The sequence below is a fragment of the Rhopalosiphum maidis genome, chromosome 3 (genome assembly GCF_003676215.2).
Source record: "Rhopalosiphum maidis isolate BTI-1 chromosome 3, ASM367621v3, whole genome shotgun sequence".
In the NCBI taxonomy this organism is placed as follows: Eukaryota; Metazoa; Arthropoda; class Insecta; order Hemiptera; family Aphididae; genus Rhopalosiphum; species Rhopalosiphum maidis.
The window spans coordinates 47,314,814-47,338,732 of NC_040879.1; the positions used below are offsets into that span (position 1 = coordinate 47,314,814).

The window sequence follows — 23,919 nt, forward strand, 5'->3', positions numbered from 1 at the left end:
TTTTAGTCAAAATGGGTTTTGTTTTTTCATTGATTTTTAATCCTAGAATAACACTTACCGGACAGTGTAAGGTTTGAAAAATTCTTTTCAAAGTATTGGTTATTTGATGAAGCATGGAGAAATTCACATAGATCTGCAGCAGTCGGCGGCGGTGAAGCAGGTGAACATTGTGATGCACTCGACACTGGACTTAAGGTTAAGCTGGTACTGGACGTGGGTGTTTCTATTTCTCGATCTTTTTGCCTGGACATAATTAAATTAAAACACGGTTTCAATAATCAAAACACGTTTAGTTTATTATAGACTGAGGGATGCGCCTCGTTCGGATTTATAGTAATTTTTTTTTAACTTTTATAACACGTATATCGAAAAGTTGTTTACTAAAATAAGTGCATTTGCATTATTGCACGTGGATAGAAATAATTGTATGGAAAATTGTTTTATTTTTGTTTTTTTGGGATTTCATAGTTATGCGCATATTATAAATGTTGGGAAGATTATTGTTAAAGAAGATATTATTTTTGAAGAAGATATTTTATTCGTACAATGATATACATTACCGATAATGATAAACGTGTTCGTTGAATTCTGTATTAATTTCTGAGCTGGTATCAAAACAACACGACGACACAGATGACGGAGGATCGTCAAGCACTTCCATTGTAATAATTGATGATTCTACAATTTTACCATGTGATCCGTTTTCATTCTAAACACAAAGCCAATAATTAATATCAGTTATACCTAATATCGTTGATAATGCGAATTCAGATTTAAATCATTTAATTCGATCGAAGATCATATTGTACAAAATCAGGTGTAAATGATAAATATTATATACAATATTGTAGTATTGTTTGTCTGTTATAACTTTTATAATATCGTATAGTTTTATCATATTAGGTAATAGATTTTAATACTTTAAGTTTATATACACATTATTAGTGGTGTTTTTAAAATATTTAAAAAATAACACCGTCTATTTACAAAATAAAATAATGTTATATAAGCAATGTTAATAATAATAGTTATGTGGACATTTTTATGATTTCTTATGAGAACAAATGTTTCAGATATTACTTAGAAATGTACATATTAAAATAAAGATAAATTTAAATTGTAAATTTTTTGTTAAGTTGGTGTACCTTAATATGTTCAGGCATAGCTGCTATGAATTGTTCAGCTAATGTCAAGACACGGACATCATGCTCCCCTGTAAAAAAATAACAAAACAAACGATTCATTACGATTGAAATAATAAAAAACAAAGAAAACACATTAATTGATAATATTGTTGTGCTTTCGAAGTAGGTAATCATATAATAATTATATATAAATAAATAGTTGATATGCTTACCTGGTCGCTGCGACATTGTTATACTTACACGTATACATCGTAGAGAAATAATAAAATATAATGAATATATTTTTTATTGGCTATACAAACGAAAATTATAATCTACATACATACAACATGTACAACATGATAAATCATGACGCTATGTATTAATATAATATATGAATGAGAAACGAATTCGTATCAATATTGCCTATTTGTAAGGTGCATTTCAATAAAACATTCTTACAATAAATTTCAACAAAAAATGCCTAGTGCCTACAAATAAGAACGGTGTAAAAATACTGCAGTAGAGATTTGTTTTATACACACATATGTTATAATATTATAATATTTCATTATGACGTCTTACACATTCACATAATATGATATATTTTACATGGTTACGGGCAGATCTTGGATCCCGAATTCGTTGGTAGGTTCATTCATTGGATTTAAAGAAAATCAAAATTTTTAAAATTTTTTCATTAATTTTGGTTCACGTTTTAATTAAATGAACATTAATCTATTTTAAATACTTTAAAATATTAATATAAGTCGTTGCATCCTACAGGGAAAATATTGCGTTACAATAGTATTTCACAAAAATAGAATAGAATATTCTATATCTCACTGTAATGCAATTAAATGAGATGACTGGGGCCAGAATAATTTTTTATTATTATTTTTAAGACATAATATTATATTACATTTAAATGAAATGTTGACAATAAACACTATATGTTAGTGGCATTTTAGATTCAACTCGTCAAAAATTGTGATCTCAGAGAGCATAATCGACTCAAAATAATACAGTAAGGTACAAAATATAAAATATATTTAAGAATAACTATTAAAAGGTACCTATTAAGATTTTGTAACATATCAACTAAGTTATATCTGTGTTCAAGACACATTCAACACATTCAATACTTATATGATAAAGTTTCTAGTAAATGTAATATCGTAATGTCTAGTTTTCAGATAATGTTTAAAGATTTCATTTACTGTAGTCAAACCATAAATATTTGTTTGATATGCAAAGAACATTATTATATGATGGGTGATTGCAATAATCATAAGGTTACTTATCAACGATGAGATTTAGTTGAACGAACGATGAAAAAATTTAATTTATATTATTATTTTTATTCTCTCCTATTTGAAATCATCAAAACTGTCCCGATTCTAATTCATGTTTGATGGCAATGTGAATGATACGATTTTTAGTTTTAAATGTTATACATAAAAACAAATCATCATTTGTTTTCATAAACAACTCCGTTTAACTATAATTAAATAATAAACGTACACTAAATCATGTTATACTTAATCCGGGGTCCACGGACAAAAGAAATCCAAAAGTGATTACTAGAGGATCCTCGAAGCGTTTTTAAATTTTTTAACTCTAAAACCGTTTGTTAAATAACTCATTAACTCATACAATTCAACGAATTTTGAATTAAATAAATAATTGTAACTTAAATTGAAATGTATAACTACTTTATTAACTGTCTTTCTTTGTTTCTTTATCTCCTTCTTTATAAAATAATATAAGTAATTTTTAATTTAGATTCTACATACCTAATTATTCGAAAGTAGAAATATTGATGTGTATAATATTATTATTTTCATATGGACTTCAACACTATTACAGATACATATAACAATATTATTGATTTAATATCTAAATACCTAAAATACAATCTGGCCAGAATCTAGACATACGTGCTGAAATTGTTCGTTATAATTGCCACTATTATACGATACGTATCTTTAAGTATGGAATTTTTACACTTTAAAGATTTTTTTTTTTTTAGGAAAGATATATAGCTCTATGTCTTAGTATCTTAAAGGGTCTTTGTACTGTCCTAGATAATGAATACTTGATTTATTCGAAATGATTTCAGGTGTTCTATTCGAACGTCACACGCGTACTTTGCGACCCGCCCGTAACACATATATGTATGCATATTACATAACTATATGTACACAATCATCTATTTTAAAATCGTAATAACACAGTGTAAAAATATACTGTAGTGTATAGTATTCATACCGTGTTCAGCGGGATCTTTGGGTGTTTGAACAGCGTCTTCGATTCGTTCATCGTTCTGACGTTCATCGGATCGCGTGTTACCATTGCCATCGTTCTCACTACCCACGGCTCCGTCCGCCGGTCCATCGGCCAGCGCGGTTACCATGCCTAACGGTCAGCCAATCAAATTCTACCGTAACAAGCTAATAAAAATAAAAGCTATCGAACGCATAAAAATAATGTTGAAAAAAAATAGAAAGAAAAAAAGGGGAGAAAAAAAAGAAGAAAAAACCATCTGGCCCCATTACAGTGGTTCGGAGCCAATTAACTCCAGTCGCCTGCTTGGCCCGTTTTAATATTATTTATAGGTACGATAACGTGATAGTGTGCCCGGCGTGGGTAAGTACAGGAAGGTAACTAATTCCTAGCGATAAAAACAAAATATAATAATGATAATAACAATAAACAAAACAAACAAACACAATTATTGTAAGTATGCCCTGCAATACGATCTCTGAGCATAATATCCGAATAGCAAATATTCCGAATTCTCGATTTAATAATGATGTAACTAATGTCATGTTATGTTGGTCTACATATTATTATTATGGCGCGTATAGTATAAAATAATAGTATAATAAATTACTCTACGATTAATATACAGCTATACAGCTATTTGTATATATAAAGATATTGTCAACCCGTGACGATAAATACGATTAAAAAAAAAATAAATAATAAATACGCCCTAAACATATTTACGTCACCTACGTTTACATAATAATAACAATATTACATATTAACATATTTTCTAAATGTCGATTATACCACAACAATAATAATAACAATATCAATAATAATAATAATAATAATAATAATAATAGTAATAATCATATTATTTATAAATAATAAATGAACTGTATAGGTATAGTATTATAATATTATATTACTGTTCAAAGCGAAATTTTGAAGTCTAATTTTTAATATAATAATATATTAATATAATAATAAATTAAAATAAAACAAAGATAGTAAATAAGCGAACGATATACTTACAAATAATAAAATCAGACTTTGATAATACTGGTGATTTTTCCGACGAATTTCCGCTATCCGATGTAGGGGATTGTAGTGGAAGAAACAAACTCTTTTGAAATCTACATAGAAAATTACCCAAGTGTTATTGATTATTAAATGTGAATGTCTATTATACACTCATTTTTTATTTAAATATAATTTATAAAATAAAAATGCAAATAATGTTTACTTTTGAATAGATGGGAAGTAGAGCGATGGTTTACAGAATTGATCATAATAGTCATCTGCCTGAAAAAAACTATTAGGTAATGGTCTTTTTGAACCTTGAGTTTCTTGTGGTTTTATTTCATTTTTATCCGATTTGTTGGTTTCTCCTTTTGCACCTTTTGTGAGTAAATATAAAATTTAAATTAATTATATAAAAATATATATTATCTGACTTATAGAAAAATATAATATAAACAAAACAATTACATAACATGGCAACAGATTTATTTGGCGGCGCTATTAGATTATTTGATTCGTTGGCTGTTTGATTGATTTCTTTCAAGTTTTTGTCACTAAAAAACATGTTGTCAAATGTGAATAAATAATACGATTGCCTAAATGTATTTGTCTTATACCTATTGATTGCATCAGGCCTTAAAAATACATCGTTACTTAAAATTTCACTGTTGCAATACTGATTTTGATTGAAATCGTTAAAATCTGTAATGATATTAATGAAAATATGTTACTTATATTGATAATATATATGCAACTAAAATAAAAATAATAATAAAATATTTCATACACTGATGAACGGATTCTAATATATCGGGTTGAGAGTAATCTTGATTAAAATTATTATTCGAATTTTGAACAGTTTGATACCACTGACACAGTAACACCGCTGTATCTTTGTGTCCTTTTTTACAAGCCCACATCTAGAAAAATAGAATTATTTTAAAATAACCATTAAAAATAATAATAATAATTCAATGATCATTTATTAATTTATCAATTATAAATCACTCACCAGAGGCGTATATCCTTCACGATCTTGCTTTGAAACATTGACTTCCATTTCCAAAAACAGTGATACATTTTCTAATTTCCATTGAAGTAGTATGCACACAAGTCTAAACCCGAAACAAGGAAGTTAGAAAGATTAATTGAAAAAGTTTTGGCTATTGCTAATTATATTGCTTTAAACTAACTTAGAATATCCCAAAAATGCTGCCATATGTAAAATAGTGGTTTCAGTTTCTAATTGCTTAACGTTGTATTCAGATTCAGATTTCCACGAGAACTGTTTCATTTTTTCACAGTAATTTACAAGCTGATCTTCAAAGTTGGGTTTGCTAAACATAACGATACTATCCTTCTAAAAAAAAAAATAAAACAAAAAAAAACCATTAAATCTTTAACCAAAAATTATAAACGACCAATATTATATATACCAATGGTTGATCTGTTAGTTGATTATTTGACTGTAAGTAATCTTCGATAGAGTCGAGTTTTTGTAGTAAATGAAACTTGAGTAGAGAAGGCGTATGTGACATAGATAATGAGGATATGGTTAGCGGGAATTCGTGTTGACGGTATTCAAATATGGCGGTGGTTGATACTGGCCTGCCATCAATGACTACTTGCAATGTGACGGTGCCTATATCATGAGCTACAAAAATGAAATATTTGTTTTAAAACTAATTTTGATTAATTGAATCTTACAAAATAAATTTGAAGTTCCAGAAATTAAAATAATATTTACTTTAATTTTTTAAGACGTACCTATGCCAAACTTGGTTTAAATTTTTTTTTAGTTAATTAAAATTGATTAAATGAATATCTTTTGCATCATTTTGAATAAATTGCGGTTTAATTTTAGAAGCTCATAAAATTTAGATGATAGAATTTATATTGTTTGAATAATAATTACAATAATACTTCATAGCCTAATAACTAATTTCTAATTTAGTAATTGTTATATTTAAAACAATAGTATTACATTTTATTATTAATTAATATTTTAACATAATATTATAACATAAATTGGATATTATTATAATTAGTATTAAAAAATATAATGTTAAGTTACTAATTAATAATTCATTCATTTTGACATTCTTCTAAACAACAAATTAATAATAAATATCAATCAAAATTAATCAACTATAAACATGTCAACTTCTTGATTTTTATTATCCATACTTCATTAAAAATAATTATAATAACAATGAAATTATATTATACTACAGGATGAATAAAAAAAAAATGTGTTTTTCAGCACTATTATTTTCTAAGTATCTTTCTTTGTTGACATATAATATTTAATTTTTATTTTAAATTAACTACTAGTTCAAAATTTTATTTTTGTTCATAGATATTAAAAAAAAAAATATTCAGCTCCTATAAACTAAGTATAAAATTAATGCTATTGCTAAAATATAATACCTGTTTAAAAAAACTATTACATTGTAATCATTTAAATTTATAACGAAAACATTGTAGTTATCATGAAATGGCTGATAGAAACATTATACTTTGAATAATTATTATATGCTGCATGTCTAATAAATTGCAAATAGTAATTCTATATTAATTTTATTTTATTTTCAATATATGCATAGTAATAGCTTGACTAGGCTATTTTTATTTTCCACTATTAAGTATACACTGATTTACAAAATGTACGTAGTATTTTGAATAAAAATAACGTTTTATATGGATAAAATGATGCATATTTTTTTTTTCAATAACCTTTTCAAAAATCTTTTTACCATGGCTTGTAAATGGCACCTTTACAATTTCCACATTCTTATATATCCTACTCTAAAAATTCTGAAAAGATACACCGCTATTTATTAATTTTGCAATCTTGAATTTATAAAAATAATTTAAACCACGATAATAATAATAATAATAATAATAACCAAGTTAGATTTTAAAATGTAAATGTCAATGGATTAATATTTTTTTCAATGTTTATTTAAATATTTTTCAAGTCTCTGTGAATATATGCTTAAGTAATTTCAACTATTTATTCGATTTTTGTTATATAATTTCTAAAATACGTTTCGATATAATTCAAAGTAAAGAAGTTTTTTTCAACTGAAGCTGTTATCGTGGGTAGAATAAAGTATATTTTTAATAATTTTCATACATTAGAATAGATGGGTGTATGTATTTTGCGCTAAAAATATAATTTGTATTTCTTTTTAAGATTGTAATTTGTGCAACATAAAACAAGATAAAAGGATATGTTTTGTGAAACCTGAGTAATCTTTTTCATTTACAAAAATTTCTGAGTTAAAATTTTAATTCATGTTAAGTTAAAATTATTAATAATAATATTTTTATTTTTATTTAAAATAAATAAATAATAATACACAACCTTGGAATATTATACATAATTCATTGATCGATTGTACATGTATTAATTGTCTATTTTAATTATTCATGTTTTATAATATATTATATTATTGTATGTGCTTTAACTGATATAAACTCGTACAATTATTGAGAAATTTCCTACCAAATTGAAATTATGGTGTATACCTGTTATTTTCGGTCTTTCATTTCAAAGCGCTTTGATTTCAATTTAAAAATCTCAATCATAGCGAGTTTCCAGTTTGGCGTGCTTAAATATGATTTTATTACTAGCACTTCACAGATAAATGGAAAAGATAAATATATAAAATATATCTTGTAATATGGATAATATTTAATTTTTTTTCGTCATACTATTTTGTGTATATGATATTCAAATGTTCGGTTACGATCTGACAAATATTACGTTTGACAATAATTGTAATCCATTTTAGTGACATATTCAATAGACAATTATTAAAGAAAAAAGGAATGTAGAATAAAATTGGATTTTGTTTGATGAACTGAAACTAACGACACAGAAGAAAATAATTTGTGAGTTTCTGTGTATATTAATCCTGACAATATTTTGTATAGATAGAAAATATTAAATTTAAACAAAATCTTCACTGCAGAACCAAAATTCAAAGAGAGAAATGAATGACCATAATAAGAATAAAATAAGCTAGTATAATAAAATAAACCGTAGAGTAGTATCAAATATACATTTAATAAGTTTCTTCTGCCAAAAAGTTATCTAATAATATTGTGACATAAGTATTTATGAACTTTATGATAACTGCATACAAATATTCTAAACAAGTATATAAAATTATGAAAACTTTGTTTGGATTTATTTTTAAAATATTGAAACAGTTGGTATAATGTAATAATATTACTGCGAACATTTTATATTAGTAAATTAAAAATATACAAACATACATTAAATTTGTGCAAACATTTCCTAATTGAAAAAGAATCTATAGCAATAGCTATTAACTAATATACATTTTCGTAGTTAAATAATAATTAAAAAAAAAAATAATTAGCAAAATAAATCAATCACGATTTGATTTGATTATTAATTAATATGTATTTTTTATAAAACGATATTTAAAATAAATATTAAGAGAAAAACTAATGGACATCCACTGATAGAACGCAACGAGTTTTTTTAATTTGATGATTCTGTATTATATTATTGTAATCTATAATGATGTATCTCGGTAGACCTTTACAGAATTTTCTTTTAATTTAACGTACATTATAATCTGTGTGATGGTTTATATATATTTGTGATATTAACGGGTAAGTATATATGTGTTATATGATTAAAATTATATAATATTTGGTGGTTTTTTAGTGAAGTGATTAAATTTTTTAGTCAACTGCGTTAAGTATTGAGTTGGATAAATACAAAGATGCATCAGTTACAACTCGTAGATAATTAATTGGAACACTTGTATATAATACAAAATAATTTAGGTTAGCCAACATCAAATTTGGTTCCAAATTTATTTTTAATTTTATAATTGGATGAATTAAATACAATCAGCTATTGAAAAATATTCTTTATCTGATTTGAAACGAGGGCTTCAAAATTAATTTATCATTTATCATAATGCCAAAATATATATTTTCTTTTGAAATTGTGATTGATATTACTTGGAAATAAAGAAATAGAATAAGTGGGATTGTCTAAGTATAGTAATCATGATAAAGTAGGTATTTAGAATAATAGGAGCATAATATGAGAACGATTTTTGTGAACTTTTTAGTAACTATGTTAATATATATTGATCCCAGGTGGCTTAACATTTTGTAAATTATATTAGTTTTATTAAAATTAATATATCATTTAATGAAGCATATTTTTGAGATTATAACATTTAATGAAAGAAATAAATTAATCGCTAAACAATTTTATTCAAGGTAAAGTATAAATTGATTTTTTTTTTATAGGATAACATTTTTTCATATTCTCACTATAACTTAATATTTACTTCTCGTTTAAATTCTTGTAGGTACCTACTTAGTTTTTCTACTCGGGAATATTATTATTTAGATTAACGTGATATTATATCTATATTAATCTTTTGATTTATCTATTTATTTTAATAATTTACCTGGACAATAGCATCGTAAAACACCTCCTTGAATCAAAGTGCTCGGAACTGTGATCGTATCAAACATAACAGTGTACGACGAGGAAGAAAACCAAGGACCTGTAATTAATACCTTAACACCTCCCTAGAAATAAATATAGTCAAATCAAATAGTTTTCAACATAATAATCACCCTTCACAAACCTCTGGAAATGCCCATTCTGGACAGTAATCAGTTATTTGTAGTACGTCCATATTGTCTAATGGAGTTTGCTCGTGTGGCTGCATATCCGTTGCATTTGTACCTATTTCTGTAACCAGATCTGTGAAAAACATTAAATTTTTATTAAAAACTGACACAAAATAATAATTCCTTAATAGTAGACCATGTGGATCATCATCAGATGCATACTTGAAGCATGTTGCGTAGCATGTTCTAGGATATCAAGTTCTTGGAAGTCAGTAAGCATATCAAACGCATCGAGACTTACAAATACATCGTCTCCGGTACCGTCTAGATTTTTATTACTATGGTCGTCATCCAATCTATAAATAATACAATTACATAGTATTATAATGTCCAATACATTATCACAGTGGGGTATCCTGATATTTTTGGTTTTGTAGGACCGGCCTCCTGTCAATCATTTTATACAAAAAATATATTTATCATAAGATAATATATTATGTTTCAGATATCTACAAGATATATCTGATTTAATATGGTTCTATTTCATGTTTGATAGTATTATTATGAAGTTTGATGACTACAACGGAGTAGAGTGTGTGAACCTTCGCTAGAGTCATTTAAATACGTAACAAATTAAAACACCTATACAAAAATCCTGGCTTTATGCCTACATTATATTATATTAATTAATAAAATACATCGTCCATCATGTTTTAAACTGAATATTTGAACGGATGAGTACAAATGATTTAATGATTACACATCGAAGAGATTATAGTACAAAATAGAATAATAATATGTGTCGTGATGATATCGACATTTGTGATATAACAATATTAAATATCTTTAAAGTCACAAGTAGATTTTCATCCGAATAATATGATGATTTTACCGTAACAATTGATCAGCATTGGCACACGAAGCGGGCATGTTGGCTGAAAGCGTCTGTTGTATATCGTCGTGAGACAAATCTAACGTGACATCATAGAATTCCGATTTCACGTGATCCGACTGTTGTTTTAGGTGATCTTGTCCGTGAAACAGATGTACAGCGTGCTCGTCTTGATTCTGTGAAGTATGATACGTTTGTTTTTCGGTATATACGTGAATTACATCATCTGAACCTTGTGGTTTATATGAAATCATTGTAGTAGGTATATGATTATTGTCCGTCACGTTGATTGGCGGTTGTCTGTTGCTTAATATTTGATTGTTATCTCTCTATAAATAAAACAATAAATCACTTCAATACATTTTTTTACGCAGTTATTTAAAACTTAAGTTGAGATTAGTTAAGAAACAATAGATACCAAAGAATTTTTTTTAATTAACTTTGTGATGATTGTTTAAATACGAAGAAAATATATTATGAACTATACTCTTCTAGTTGTTCGTTTAAAAGTTAAACTTTTAAAAATTAATTTTAAATCATACCATAATGTGAACACTTTTAATCAATATAGATAATAGTTTTTCTCAATGTTAAAATACTGACCTATATTATAACGATTTTTATTTTTAAAATATAAAAAATATTTTTCATTCATTTTTTACATAATTTAAGAAAGTAATTAGTAGTTTTAATCAATTTTCCTATATTTTATATACATATATATATATTATATACTTTGAATTAACAATTTTACAATTTTGAGTGGATTGTAAATAATTTTTTTTTTTAAAAGATTTTAGTACACATTTTTCTTATATTTTTACTTTTCATGAAAACAAAATGTGGTAATTAAATACGATTTATATAGTTAGTGGAATAAAAATGTTTATGAAAATATTATATTACAGTCATTACTGTGAACTAAATTAAATATTTTCTTGTCGCCACTTTAAGCATAAAATAATGAATCCTAATATAATACTTACGCAATCGTGCTTGAGAATTATTTGTTGTTGTTGTGGTTGCTGCTGTTGTGGTTGATTGCGAAAATCCCTTGTGGAATTCGACAACAAGTTGTTGTTCATTGTAGTGTTCAAGGAGGTTGGCCCACTTTGTGCCTGCTATTAAAATTTGTATTTTTAATAAACATTATAAATTATAATATCACGTAAATGATTATCATTAATATTAAAATTGATAAAATAACATTGGCATTCAATAAATAGGCATTAAGTGAATTTTTCTAAATTTTGTTAGTGACTTAAATGAAATTTAAGTTTACGTTCTTTTTTCGTTCATTTGTTTTAAAATTAATCGATATAAATTGAAAAAAGGGGAGGAAAGTTGGTAATCACTTTGCTGTACAAAAAGTATCGAGTGTACCTCATCATTGATGAGTAAGTCAGCGCAATGTATATATTAGATTTAAATTGAATTATAAATCATTGAAAATGAAAAACGATCCTTAAAAAAAACGATCTGTCAGCCTATATAATAATGCTATTATTGATTATAATATATAGAATTACTATATTATATATTTTATAAAATAGCCGATATAGGTATCATATGTTTAATAGTTTAATGGTAGATTGAATTAAACTAATATTTGTCAAAACCATTACATTTTAAAATGTTATTTTGTACTTTTCTACTATAAATAATGTCTCCAGACACAAAAATAAAAAACAACGTCATTATAAAATCAATATACGTTCATCGCTTCTTTCTAAATTTACAACAATATCGATAAGCGCCTTTTAAATTTTAATATTAATTTGCGCACTCACGACATTATGTATATTTGTGATATATGAAAACAAAAATGTGTTTTAACTTTTCACGAATAAACGAATTGAATTGTCTATATCAATATATAGTCTTGCGTACCTTATGATTGGCGTGATTAGCGATCAGTAATGTGTTCATCGTGGTCCTGGACGAGTTAACGTGATGGTTGGTGAGTAACATTGTACCGGGACGCGATCGATTACCAGTCGTCGATGACACCTGAAAAGTATGGTCGTTTTAATACGTTTTAAGCAATCCAAATCAACAGTGATGTTATACAATTATATTATTATTATCATTATTACGATAGCCAGGGTACAGAACTTAAAGCATTAGCTAATTTTTTTGGAGAGTGCTACGTAATATACAACTGTGACATGTTACTATTTTTTGTTTATTTTATACGTTCGATAGCCTCACGGCCAATTATAAAATGGTTTTTGTAATTTAGGACAAAGATACTCAACACGAGCAGAATTATTTAGTAGATATGTTTTATAACACAAGTTTCATAATATTATAAGAGGAAAAACGTAGGAATATATATTTTTTTTTATTTTGGAGTTTAAGAGGTAGGTTAACATTTTTGAGATTTCTTTTGATGTGTACTTTTATATTTTTTAAATGCTTAATTTAATGCACACATAATACAGTTTTTTAAGTGCTTTTTTAATCGCTGATTTTATGTGCTTTAAGCTTTGAACCGTGTGATAGTATAATCATTATTATTATTGTTACTATACCTACTACGTACAATATTTAATACTGGACCTATGTCCAACGATGTCCACATAATTCATTAAAGAACGTACCTGATTGCTATCCGACGGCGAAATCCGTCTGATCGGGCGCGAGCACGATTGTCCATCCGCACACGTCGAGTCCGGACATCCGCATTCAAGCGTTCGGCTAAGTAGCGTCGCCCTGGCGTTCTTCTGCCACTCCATCAGCTGTGTGACCATGGCGGCTACGCACTCGGCCGTCTACCGGAAAACGTAGTATAATAATGCACCGATTCATTGCGTTTGTTCGTGTGTAGTGGTGTACATAAATAATAATATTATATTTTATATATACTACATATAGTATTATATAGTGTGGCTCACAGTGTTTCCCCGTTTTCTTATTTAACTATTACTACAGGAAAACGACAAATCCTGCGGGGTCCATCCTGTATAATATTATAGGTATATAGGTCATGGCTGTCAAAGGATAACAGCGTAATCACAGTTGGTACTATTTCACCTTTATACGCCGAGCTTTATAGTAAACTAGATTTGAATCATTACGATGAGATTGCAAGTAGGTGCTAGATTCGAACAGAAATGACGGCTATAGTTGGTATAAACAGACTGTATAGCTTTTTAGAATAAACTAGTCGATCTCAAGTGAATGGTTTGACATTTCATAGTGGGATTTTTAAAACCTTTTGGATGTATTTCACTCGTCAAATTATTATACTTATACAAAATGGTATATTCATTAGACCAATACATGAGTCTACATGACTGAAATGAACTACTATCATTAAATTATTTTCTTTTTATCATAAAAATAATCAATTGGAAATAAACATTAATTAAAGGTATAACTACTGTACCTCTACTATATTATATATTATATACCCAAATTGGTGATTAATTATTTGTATGTACGCAAATATATTTATAGATTATTTTTAAAACTAACCGACTATCATGCTTTTTTACATATTCGTCTTTTCAAAATTACCTATTAAACTTATTATAACTTTTTATAAAAATAAAATAAAAAAATAATAAGTTGTAAATGGAAAGCTTGAATAAATGTATAAAATTTTCGTACTTAGTAGTTAGTTGAATGCAAATATATGATTAAAAAGTAAAAAGTATCGTATTATATTATAGTATAATAGGAACCAACAGTATTCATCTTTAAATATAGTTTTTAAGTCTGTATATCTACATATTTTTCTTTTAAATTATAAAATAATACTGTCTTGATAACATTAAACAAACTAAACAATTACATTTTTTATTTTAATCGTGATTTTTCTGCGGGGATTAAAATATACAAAAATGTATCGTAAATTAGATAATAATAACATTAGGTAAAACAAAGTCCGTCACACCAGCACCCCAAGTTGTGATTTTTTACACCAAAATTTCACAAGATTATGTAATCATTATTTAACGAAATTTAACCAAAAAAACTTTTTTTGTAACTTACTAGGAAGTTCAGAATTTTAAACTTTAATTCCCTGGTACCTTTCAAAATGATTCGATTGATTCGAAATTTTCACAACGTTTTGTAACCATTTTGTAATCAAATCCAAATGTTATCCAATATCCAATATAATTAATTAAGAATCGTTCTAATAAGTGACATAAGCATCGTAATAAATACTTACGTATTATGTGTGTATAATATTGTATAATGTGTAAAATTTTTATTTTTCAACATTAATATTAATTCATTAATTTTGTTAGTTTTTACGTATAGTTTTTTTTTTAATTTAGGTAGTATTGATAATACTTATTTTATGTTATATATACATATATATATATAGTTATATTTATAATTTTAATTTTATCAAATCCGACTATTTTTAGTTTTTGGGAAGTTATTTATATAATCATCGATTTTAAGATGTTTAATACGTATTGTCCGTATTGAGTCATGAATTAGGGCCAGGAAGTACATAAATTTTCAATTTTTTACTGAGTTCATCAAAAAGTTGCTGGATGAGATATAAACGTTTTAATCATAATCTAACGAGTTCAAAAATTAAATGTTAGCATATTTTCGTATATTTTAAATTTTTATTAATATTCCATAACAATGTCGGACTTTGAATATATTTCAAAATTTATTTGTTGAAAAATATGTCCTTATAAAAACGTTGCCATTATAAAATAAAACCCAGATTAAAATTATAGGTCGTAGTTACTTGATCGGACTGATAATTTCCGTCCATTGGTATTTGAAAACCTATCCAAATCCTTAGTTGTAAATTTAAATTTTTAAATAAATAATATATTATATCATATTAAAATTATGCATATTTTTCCCCATTTTTTAATTTAAGTATTATTTTTATCAAAAACGAAAGAAACTTGACGTAAAAAAAAACAAAATTTATAATTAGAGTATATTTTAATGATTTTAAGCGCATATTTGCATTCATATTTTGATAGATTTTAGTGCATGAACTTCCGAGCCCTAGTCTTGATGAAATAAATTATTATTTCGTTCTAGCCTGTAGGAAATTATGTGTCAATGTGATAACTGATAATAGTTAATGATGCTGTAGTAACGGTCATCAGTACCTATGTTTTAAATACTTTTAATTTTTTTTCCACACATCACAATGTACATCAGACATGTAAATATTTTACTATTCTTGCACTACAACATTTTTTTGTATCATATATTTTATGATATTATATTTAAGTATAAAAATATTTAAATGCCCTTATACTAAAATATATATTTTATACCGAAAAACTCCCCAAAACAAGTCTTCCAACTCTAGCGACGTATAATCGTATGTAATTGACTAAACGCTATTACCATCTACTTGTATCAAATAAAAAACCTAAACCTAGTGTAGCCGATGACTTTATATGGAAGGCTACCTCAACCAAATTTTAATGAAAAATCAATGAAAATAAATTTAATGGGTCTAAATAAATGTCATCTTTAGTTGACATGAATGCCTTCAGCTTTCACTTATACTATATTTAATCCAATCTGGGTTTACCCCATCGTTACTGTTGTCTATAATCTTTGTTATTAAAGTATATTTATAACATACACTATATATAATTCTAATCAATAAGACAATAACAATATTCGTATTTTATTTTTGTCAACCGTTGGTTTTATTTTGATCAGATGAAAATTTTAAATGTATTACATAGGTACTTTGTTATTTTGGATTAATTTACAAAATATACATAGTAACATTGTTAAATAGTTTTAAGTATTAAATACAAAAAAAAAAATGTTTAAAGAAAACTCATATGACAATCTTATTTCAATTAAACATTTAAGATTTTATGAAGTTGACATATAGATTAAATGGATATAGAAATACCTTTAATTTTGTCTGGTATACCATAATATTTATAATGAAACTGAACCATTTAAATTAAATTAAGTGTTGAAGTTCATAATATCTCGAAACGTGGTTTCTTAATATTCAAATATTCATTTATTTTTTATAAAATATTATATACACCTCCAGACAGCAGTGCAACTGCAAAAAGAAGTTTTAATCGGCTAAAACTTCTCAAAGTATATCTTCGCTCAACTGCAACTGAAGACCGGCTATCAAATTTGGCAACATTGAGCATAAAAAGCAACATAACTCAATAACAATCAATTTCAATAACGGAATAAATACATTTGCAAAAATGTGAAAAATCGCAGAAAATTATTGTAATATTCTTTACTATTACTTTTATTTTAATAAATTATAATAAAAATATAACTTTATATATGAATTAATTTCTATTGGATTGGAATTTAGAAATACCTTCTACTGTAAAAATAAAAACAATTATTGAAACTAAAACTAAATAAATATACCACAACTATGTATACAATTTATCATTTTCTATTACATCATTGTATTATTATAATCGTGTATACACGCACAATATTGTGAAGGACTTATGTCCGTTTATATTTAAAAATAAAATAATAAATATGTATAAACCCTTCTCGAAATCTAAAATACTCAAAATTATTTAAATATTTCAAATACATTTGTTAATCAGATATCAATTCTAATGCAACAAATACAAAAAAACAATTTATTAATAATACGAAAGTATATAAGTAAATTTAAAATTTTACTTAAAACTTAGTTTTGACTTATGTCTACCTAAATTAAAAAAAAAACTATACGTAAAAACTAACAAAATTAATGAATTAATATTAATATTAATATTAATGTTGAAAAATAAAAATTTTACACATTGTACAATATTATACACACGTAACACGTAAGTATTTATTACGATGCTTATGTCACTTATTAGAACGATTCTTAATTGATTAAAGTTCAATCAGGTATCTGGGATATTGGATAACATTTGGATTTGGTTACAAAATGTTGTGAAAATTTCAAATTAATCGAATCATTTTGAAGGATTCCTGTTTACACGTGTGACGTCACTGTGATGACCGGCCGACTTAAAACGGTTTTAACGGGGTTTGAATTAAGTCAGGAATTTCGAATTTTCGATTACATTTGGTTACAAAATTATGTGAACATTTCAAGTGAAAATAATCATTTTGAAGAGTACCGGGGTGCTGATGTAACATCACGCTGGCACCCGGCCTATTTAAAACGGTTTTCACGGGATTTGAGTTAAGTCAGAGACCTCGAATTTTGGATTACATTTGGTTACAAAATGGTTACAAAATTATGTGAAAATTACGAATCAATCGAATCATTTCGAAGGGTACCGGGGTGCTGGTGTGACGTCACGCCAGCACCCAGAATTAAAGTTTGAAATTCTGAATTTCCTAGAAAGTTACAAAAAAAGTTTTTGTGGTTAAATTTCGTTACATAATGATTACATAATCTTGTGAAATTTTGGTGTAAAAAATCACAACTTGGAGTGCTGGTGTGACGGACCTGGTAAAACATGTATGCTAATGACATGAATCATGAAAAAAACTTATGATAACTTTGAAAAACAATATTAAAGATTAAAAATATGCATGCAGTATTGTAGTAGAACAGCTATATTTTATAATTGAAAAGTTTGATGTGACGACTTTGTGTAATTTGCATATTAAGTATTGTATACAAGTATAAAATATCGGTAATTTGTTTGTCTGTAGTATCAATATAAATAAGTTGATTGCACTTTGTCGTTAACATCTGTTTATTAGTTTCACAGATAACTTGTTTCTTTATTTTTATTTGAAAATATGATAAATTTAAATTCATCATTCGTTTAATATATCTAATACATTTCACAGTTACATAAACTATAATTTTATATTCATTTATTTATTAATAATATTAAATTTTAAATTAATTCGAAAACTGATCTAAATTGTTATAAGAATACAACCTTTGATTTGAATGCCCAATATTACTATTAATATGCACTGGTGTTTTTTCTACTGATTTTTTACAATATTATTTAATAAAGATAATACGATGTTATTTACAATGTATAAAAATATTCATCGTTCGAACTCCTTATGTCGTGTTTTACGATTAAATTCAATAATTGCTCCAAAACTATTTACCAGTTAATAAATGTTAAATGAGATGTTACATTAACAATAATTAGATATTATGTTTTAAATAAATTTTATGTATGCACCAGAACCATAAGCCGGTTTTTAAACTGTAATACAATAAACTAATGTTAGTTAGCAATAATATTACGTTTTACAATTAAAATTTTCTACTTGAAGTTATAAAACAAATATATAATCGCTAAGGTAACTTTTTCAAACTGTCTGTTAATAATAGTTTTTTAAATTCAATATTAGGTAATCCTTTTTTTTTAGTTAAATGTAACCGCGCTACTATAACATTACTGTTCATAACTGAGATCCGTTAAAAATAAATCATGCTTTAAAGACAACCTTTTTTTCCAGATTAATTGAATACAGCAAACGCTATTTTGTTTTAAAATTATTTAAATTAAAAGCTATATCAAAATAATTAAATTTATAAAAAGTAAAGAATTTTTCACAGCTTTATAAATTAAATAAACACGTGGATACAAATACATACTTAAAAATGAAACATTAATTCAAATAAACAGGTTTTAAACATATGACATAATTTTGTTTAAAAATGTTGTAATTTTATTTTAATCGGTTTAGGTAATTTACATTTATTTAGGTTAAGTAAAATAAATAAATTTTCAATATTAATAATATTTTTTGAGTGTAGATTTTCTACCGAAATTTTAATTAAAAAAATAATAACCAGATAACCGGAATAGTTGTTTTGTTTATGCCGATAACAAAAAGAAAAAAACCAAAATGGCGTGGTTTTAACAATTTTGTATGATTTCTCTGTGATGCACGATATTAATAATATTTTATTATGCGTATTTTATATTATTTATAAATATTTATAAATGTTAATGTATTTATAAATAGTTAAAATATATTCTGTATTTATTATTTTGGGAATAAAAAATACATACCAATATATTCAAATATTTTATAAGTTCAGTTACAAAGTATCGTGCACGAGAGGTGTTTATTATATTTTAAACGGGCTCGTTGACCCAATTTAATTTTGTTCGAAGCACTAGAAGTACTTACCGATACTTCCATTTCGTTGTTAAGGTCAGGGTCTTCCTCATAAACTGAAAAAAAAACAAACAAAAGATATTTGTATTAATTCTATAAATTAGGCAATATGTGAAATAAGTTAAATTCTTAAGAATACTTACACATGGGTTTCAACTGAGATAGTAATTCATCTTTCGTCCACTCTTTACGATCAGCCCACAGTGCGAGGCTCGGCGAAATCACCGACAATTTGTTGTCGTCCGGATACGGTACATTCAAATAGTGCACCAATACCATATCAGGATTCTGTCAACAACCGGACGTAAATACACATTATTACTTTTATAGTTCGATATAATTGTATAGGTTTATAAAAAAATGCATCATCATTGACGCGTGCATACATGTTTTAATTTTTAATTTCTATGGTTTCGTAACTATAAAAAAAAATATTTTATATGATTTATAAGAACTTATATTTTTAACACGCTTTGTTATAGCTAATCAATAAGTTTCTATTTTTTATTACTGAAATAATAATGTGTCTCGATTACTCCTTATATTTACTTCGCACAGTTTAATAGCCATATAAAAATAGATCTATCTTAATTTATAAAGTTTTGAAAATTCAATGAAATTCAAAACGCAGCGACAGTGTTGCATAATAATATGCATTCTAAAAACAATTATTATGATTGGTTGGTTTTTAAACTATTTTATTGGAAAAAAATAGGAATTTTTCAATTTTGCATCTATTTGGGAGTATGGTATACCGTGCGTAAAATGTTCACTCAGTTGCATCTCAGTCACTTTCAAAAAATATAAATAGTATGAATAGTAAAATAAGCAGATCGTCTCTTGAAGTCAAAGTAACGTCTTCAGTTTTATTTTTACTACGGAAATTGAATACATTTTTTTGTTGTAATTACATTATGAATTTGGACTTGTTTTTAAATATGTTATGAAACAATAATAGTATATATGTAGTTTGTTCATATTGTATGAGCACTTACTTGTAATAACCAATAACATCTTCTGTGAAATGTCGGAAGTATCGCTGAATGTACATAGCACCCATAAATGCACTGAAAAAAAAAAAAACCAATATTTATATTATATAATTATTTCAATTGGCGGGTTGTAATGGGGGGTATCCATGAAAAAAATAATAAGCCGAGTAAAATAAACAAATAAATCTCTGTTCCTTTCGTTGACATGATTTTACGTTATTGTACACGTATTATTGTTCCAAAGTGTAATTTGATTTGCCATACAGGTTACAATTATACAATTGAATCATTGTGTTATTATAATATGGTTAAAATAAATATTTAATATACTATTAATTAAAACCATATTGTACAAATAGTTTGATTGGTGTGTAAATAAGAAAAAATAAATAATAATAAATTTAAGTAGTCCTTTTATCGAAAATGATTTCAAATGCGAGGACGGTAGACTTGTCGTCGAGCACGAACGTTAAAAGTAAGAATTATGTATTTTGTCATCAACTTTATAGAATTAGATGAGCGAATTAAGTAGGTATACGAATAATAATCATAAAACTCACTGCTATAATATGTATGCGGAATAATAAAAAAGCACACCAATCGTATTGATTTAGCGTTGATCTTGGCGTCCTTTGGGAAAGGGAGCAAGGCCCAAGCCCAGGTTGTTTTAGAGTCTTGGGTTCGAAAAATAAAAAATTGTTTTCAAAAGTTATATAAGTAATTATATAGCATTTAAAATCATTTTTTTCATAGTGGAAAACGGAGGAAATTCTTAGAAATAAAAGGCAATGCTTAATACAATAATATACAATATACACTTTATATTTTAATAAATGTCCAGGTCAAGCATATGGTAATGGGGTTACGATTATAGGGCAATACAATTGGACGTGGTTCAGTAATGCTTTCAGAAACTCCCAAAGCTGTTGTTGTTCCATGAACTATTCATAGCAATAATTTGCTTCGTGGAAATATGGTATCATCATTATACCTACTAGACAGTGGTCTTCAACCTTTTTGACTTGCGACTTACTATTTTACCATACGATTTTCACGACCCATGAAAACGTTGTAGTTCATATTAGTACCTATATATGTACAGTTGTAAAATGTTAATAAAATATTGTTTTAATATGTAAAACATTAGCACAGATTTTTAAAGCTTATGCTACCCAAAATTGGGCTGCGGCCCACCGGTTGAAAACCACTGATCTATATTATCTCTACTACGATTTTTTTTTTTTTTGTATAATAATGCAATAATTCAAAAAAATAGACTATTTTTCTGCTTCTACTGGAAGTTTTTATAAGATTTAATGTTTCTGATATCGGTTAGTTTTAAAAATAATCTATACATATATTTACGTACATACAAATAATTAATCACCAATTTGGGTATATAATATATAATAATTAATATGGAGTATGGACAGTAAAAATATGTGGTTATTTTTAAAGTTTAAATGGACATTTATATTATACTTGGATGTAATTTTGTACTAGGTTATGCAAATTTTAAGGATGGTCCTGCCGTAAGTTTCATATGCTTAGTACCTTAACTCATCATAAATCAAATTCTTATTTTGGTCTTTAAGTTACGACGTTTAAGCTGGAATTAAAACTGTAGGTGGATATATTAATTTATACCGTGTTTGTTTGAATAAGGATATTGAAAATAGCAATAGTATGTTGGTTTATGTATGTATTATTTTTTTTAATAATTATATTTGTGAAAGAGATTTTATATTTTATATAGTAATTTGAATCATAAAATATAAGATAATTTTAAATAATTTAATAAGATTAAATAAGTATTGAAATAGAAGTTGTATTTAGTTTTGCTTGATGTTAAAAAAAATATTTTTTTTTAAACGAGAAGAATAAACGAATTTGTCTAAAGGTAAAAAATTTAAATAAAAAAAAAAGCTATCATATTTTATAACAACTTAGTCTGAACAGGAAATTACAAAATGCACTGCCTAGTCGTAAACAACTTTTACGGGCAATTAAATTTTGGTGAGCGCGCAATGTGTATGGGTACTTATATTATTATCTTGCAAGGTGTTCCGGCGACCGTCGGTTCCGGTTGGTCGCCTTCGCGAAAGTCCATCGCAAGAAAATCGTAATTGGCGTCTTCGAAATCATTGTACGTAAAATTGGAGTAATTTTAATTGGATACGGGTCACGAGAAGGACAGGAATTGACATGAAACGCGTCCGAAACTCGACTCGGGTTATGAATGTGTTACACTCACTCACCATGACATCGCATACAGTTGGCACACCCGAGTGAGGCGTTAAATCCCTGTAGGCCACACGAAGTACGACATTTAATCTTAAAGTTTAAATTCTGAGTTTGGAGTTGCTAAAGAAACCTGAGTAGTGTCTTGGCGTAATTATAGGAAGTCGTCCTGGTGAAGAACATCATTTTTTCTATGCTTAGAGACCCCGTGCACGGGTGTGGGCACAAAAACCACTAGAGATTCGGACTCAAGGGGAATATCGTACTACACAGTGATTTACCAACCAAGATAAGTACCGTTTTTACATTAAATAATTATTTATTTTTTTTAAATTCTTATTCTCAGAACTTTTAAAAATAATTAAAGACATTAAACATTAAATTTAGAAATGTCCTGTGATAATAAAAACTTCTATTTTTTTCAAATGAAAACCCCCTTTTTACTATAAATTATTTAGTGGATATTTTTTATAAGTTTCGATGTACTTTATTATAAAATTTAAACGAGTATTTTTTCAGTTATTAAAATATTTTATAATTAAAAATAATAGTTGTTAAAAATGATTTAAAAAAAAAAAATGTATAAAATAGAAGTGCCTATTAATATTAATAACTAAAATATTCAATTCATCACAGCTCCTATATCTTTCATAAACATATTCAT

The 23,919-nt window shown here is 26.4% G+C and overlaps 1 protein-coding gene across 1 annotated transcript in view; it reads right to left on the minus strand.

Annotated features, from left to right (window-relative positions):
- LOC113557411 (calmodulin-binding transcription activator 1) overlaps nt 1–23,919 on the minus strand; it is a 120,180-nt gene that overhangs the window by 4,654 nt on the left and 91,607 nt on the right. The window contains exons 6-27 of the mRNA XM_026962911.1: nt 21,018–21,089; nt 20,166–20,310; nt 20,035–20,078; nt 13,554–13,724; nt 12,841–12,960; nt 11,937–12,071; nt 10,951–11,279; nt 10,281–10,414; nt 10,073–10,191; nt 9,890–10,013; nt 5,855–6,072; nt 5,612–5,778; nt 5,431–5,533; nt 5,206–5,338; nt 5,036–5,120; nt 4,887–4,972; nt 4,642–4,795; nt 4,431–4,531; nt 3,396–3,542; nt 1,146–1,213; nt 561–709; nt 59–243 (exon numbers count right to left, since the gene is read on the minus strand). Coding sequence (XP_026818712.1) covers nt 59–243; nt 561–709; nt 1,146–1,213; nt 3,396–3,542; nt 4,431–4,531; nt 4,642–4,795; nt 4,887–4,972; nt 5,036–5,120; nt 5,206–5,338; nt 5,431–5,533; nt 5,612–5,778; nt 5,855–6,072; nt 9,890–10,013; nt 10,073–10,191; nt 10,281–10,414; nt 10,951–11,279; nt 11,937–12,071; nt 12,841–12,960; nt 13,554–13,724; nt 20,035–20,078; nt 20,166–20,310; nt 21,018–21,089 — 2,989 coding nt within the window. The remainder of the gene's footprint in view (nt 1–58; nt 244–560; nt 710–1,145; nt 1,214–3,395; nt 3,543–4,430; nt 4,532–4,641; nt 4,796–4,886; nt 4,973–5,035; nt 5,121–5,205; nt 5,339–5,430; nt 5,534–5,611; nt 5,779–5,854; nt 6,073–9,889; nt 10,014–10,072; nt 10,192–10,280; nt 10,415–10,950; nt 11,280–11,936; nt 12,072–12,840; nt 12,961–13,553; nt 13,725–20,034; nt 20,079–20,165; nt 20,311–21,017; nt 21,090–23,919) is intronic.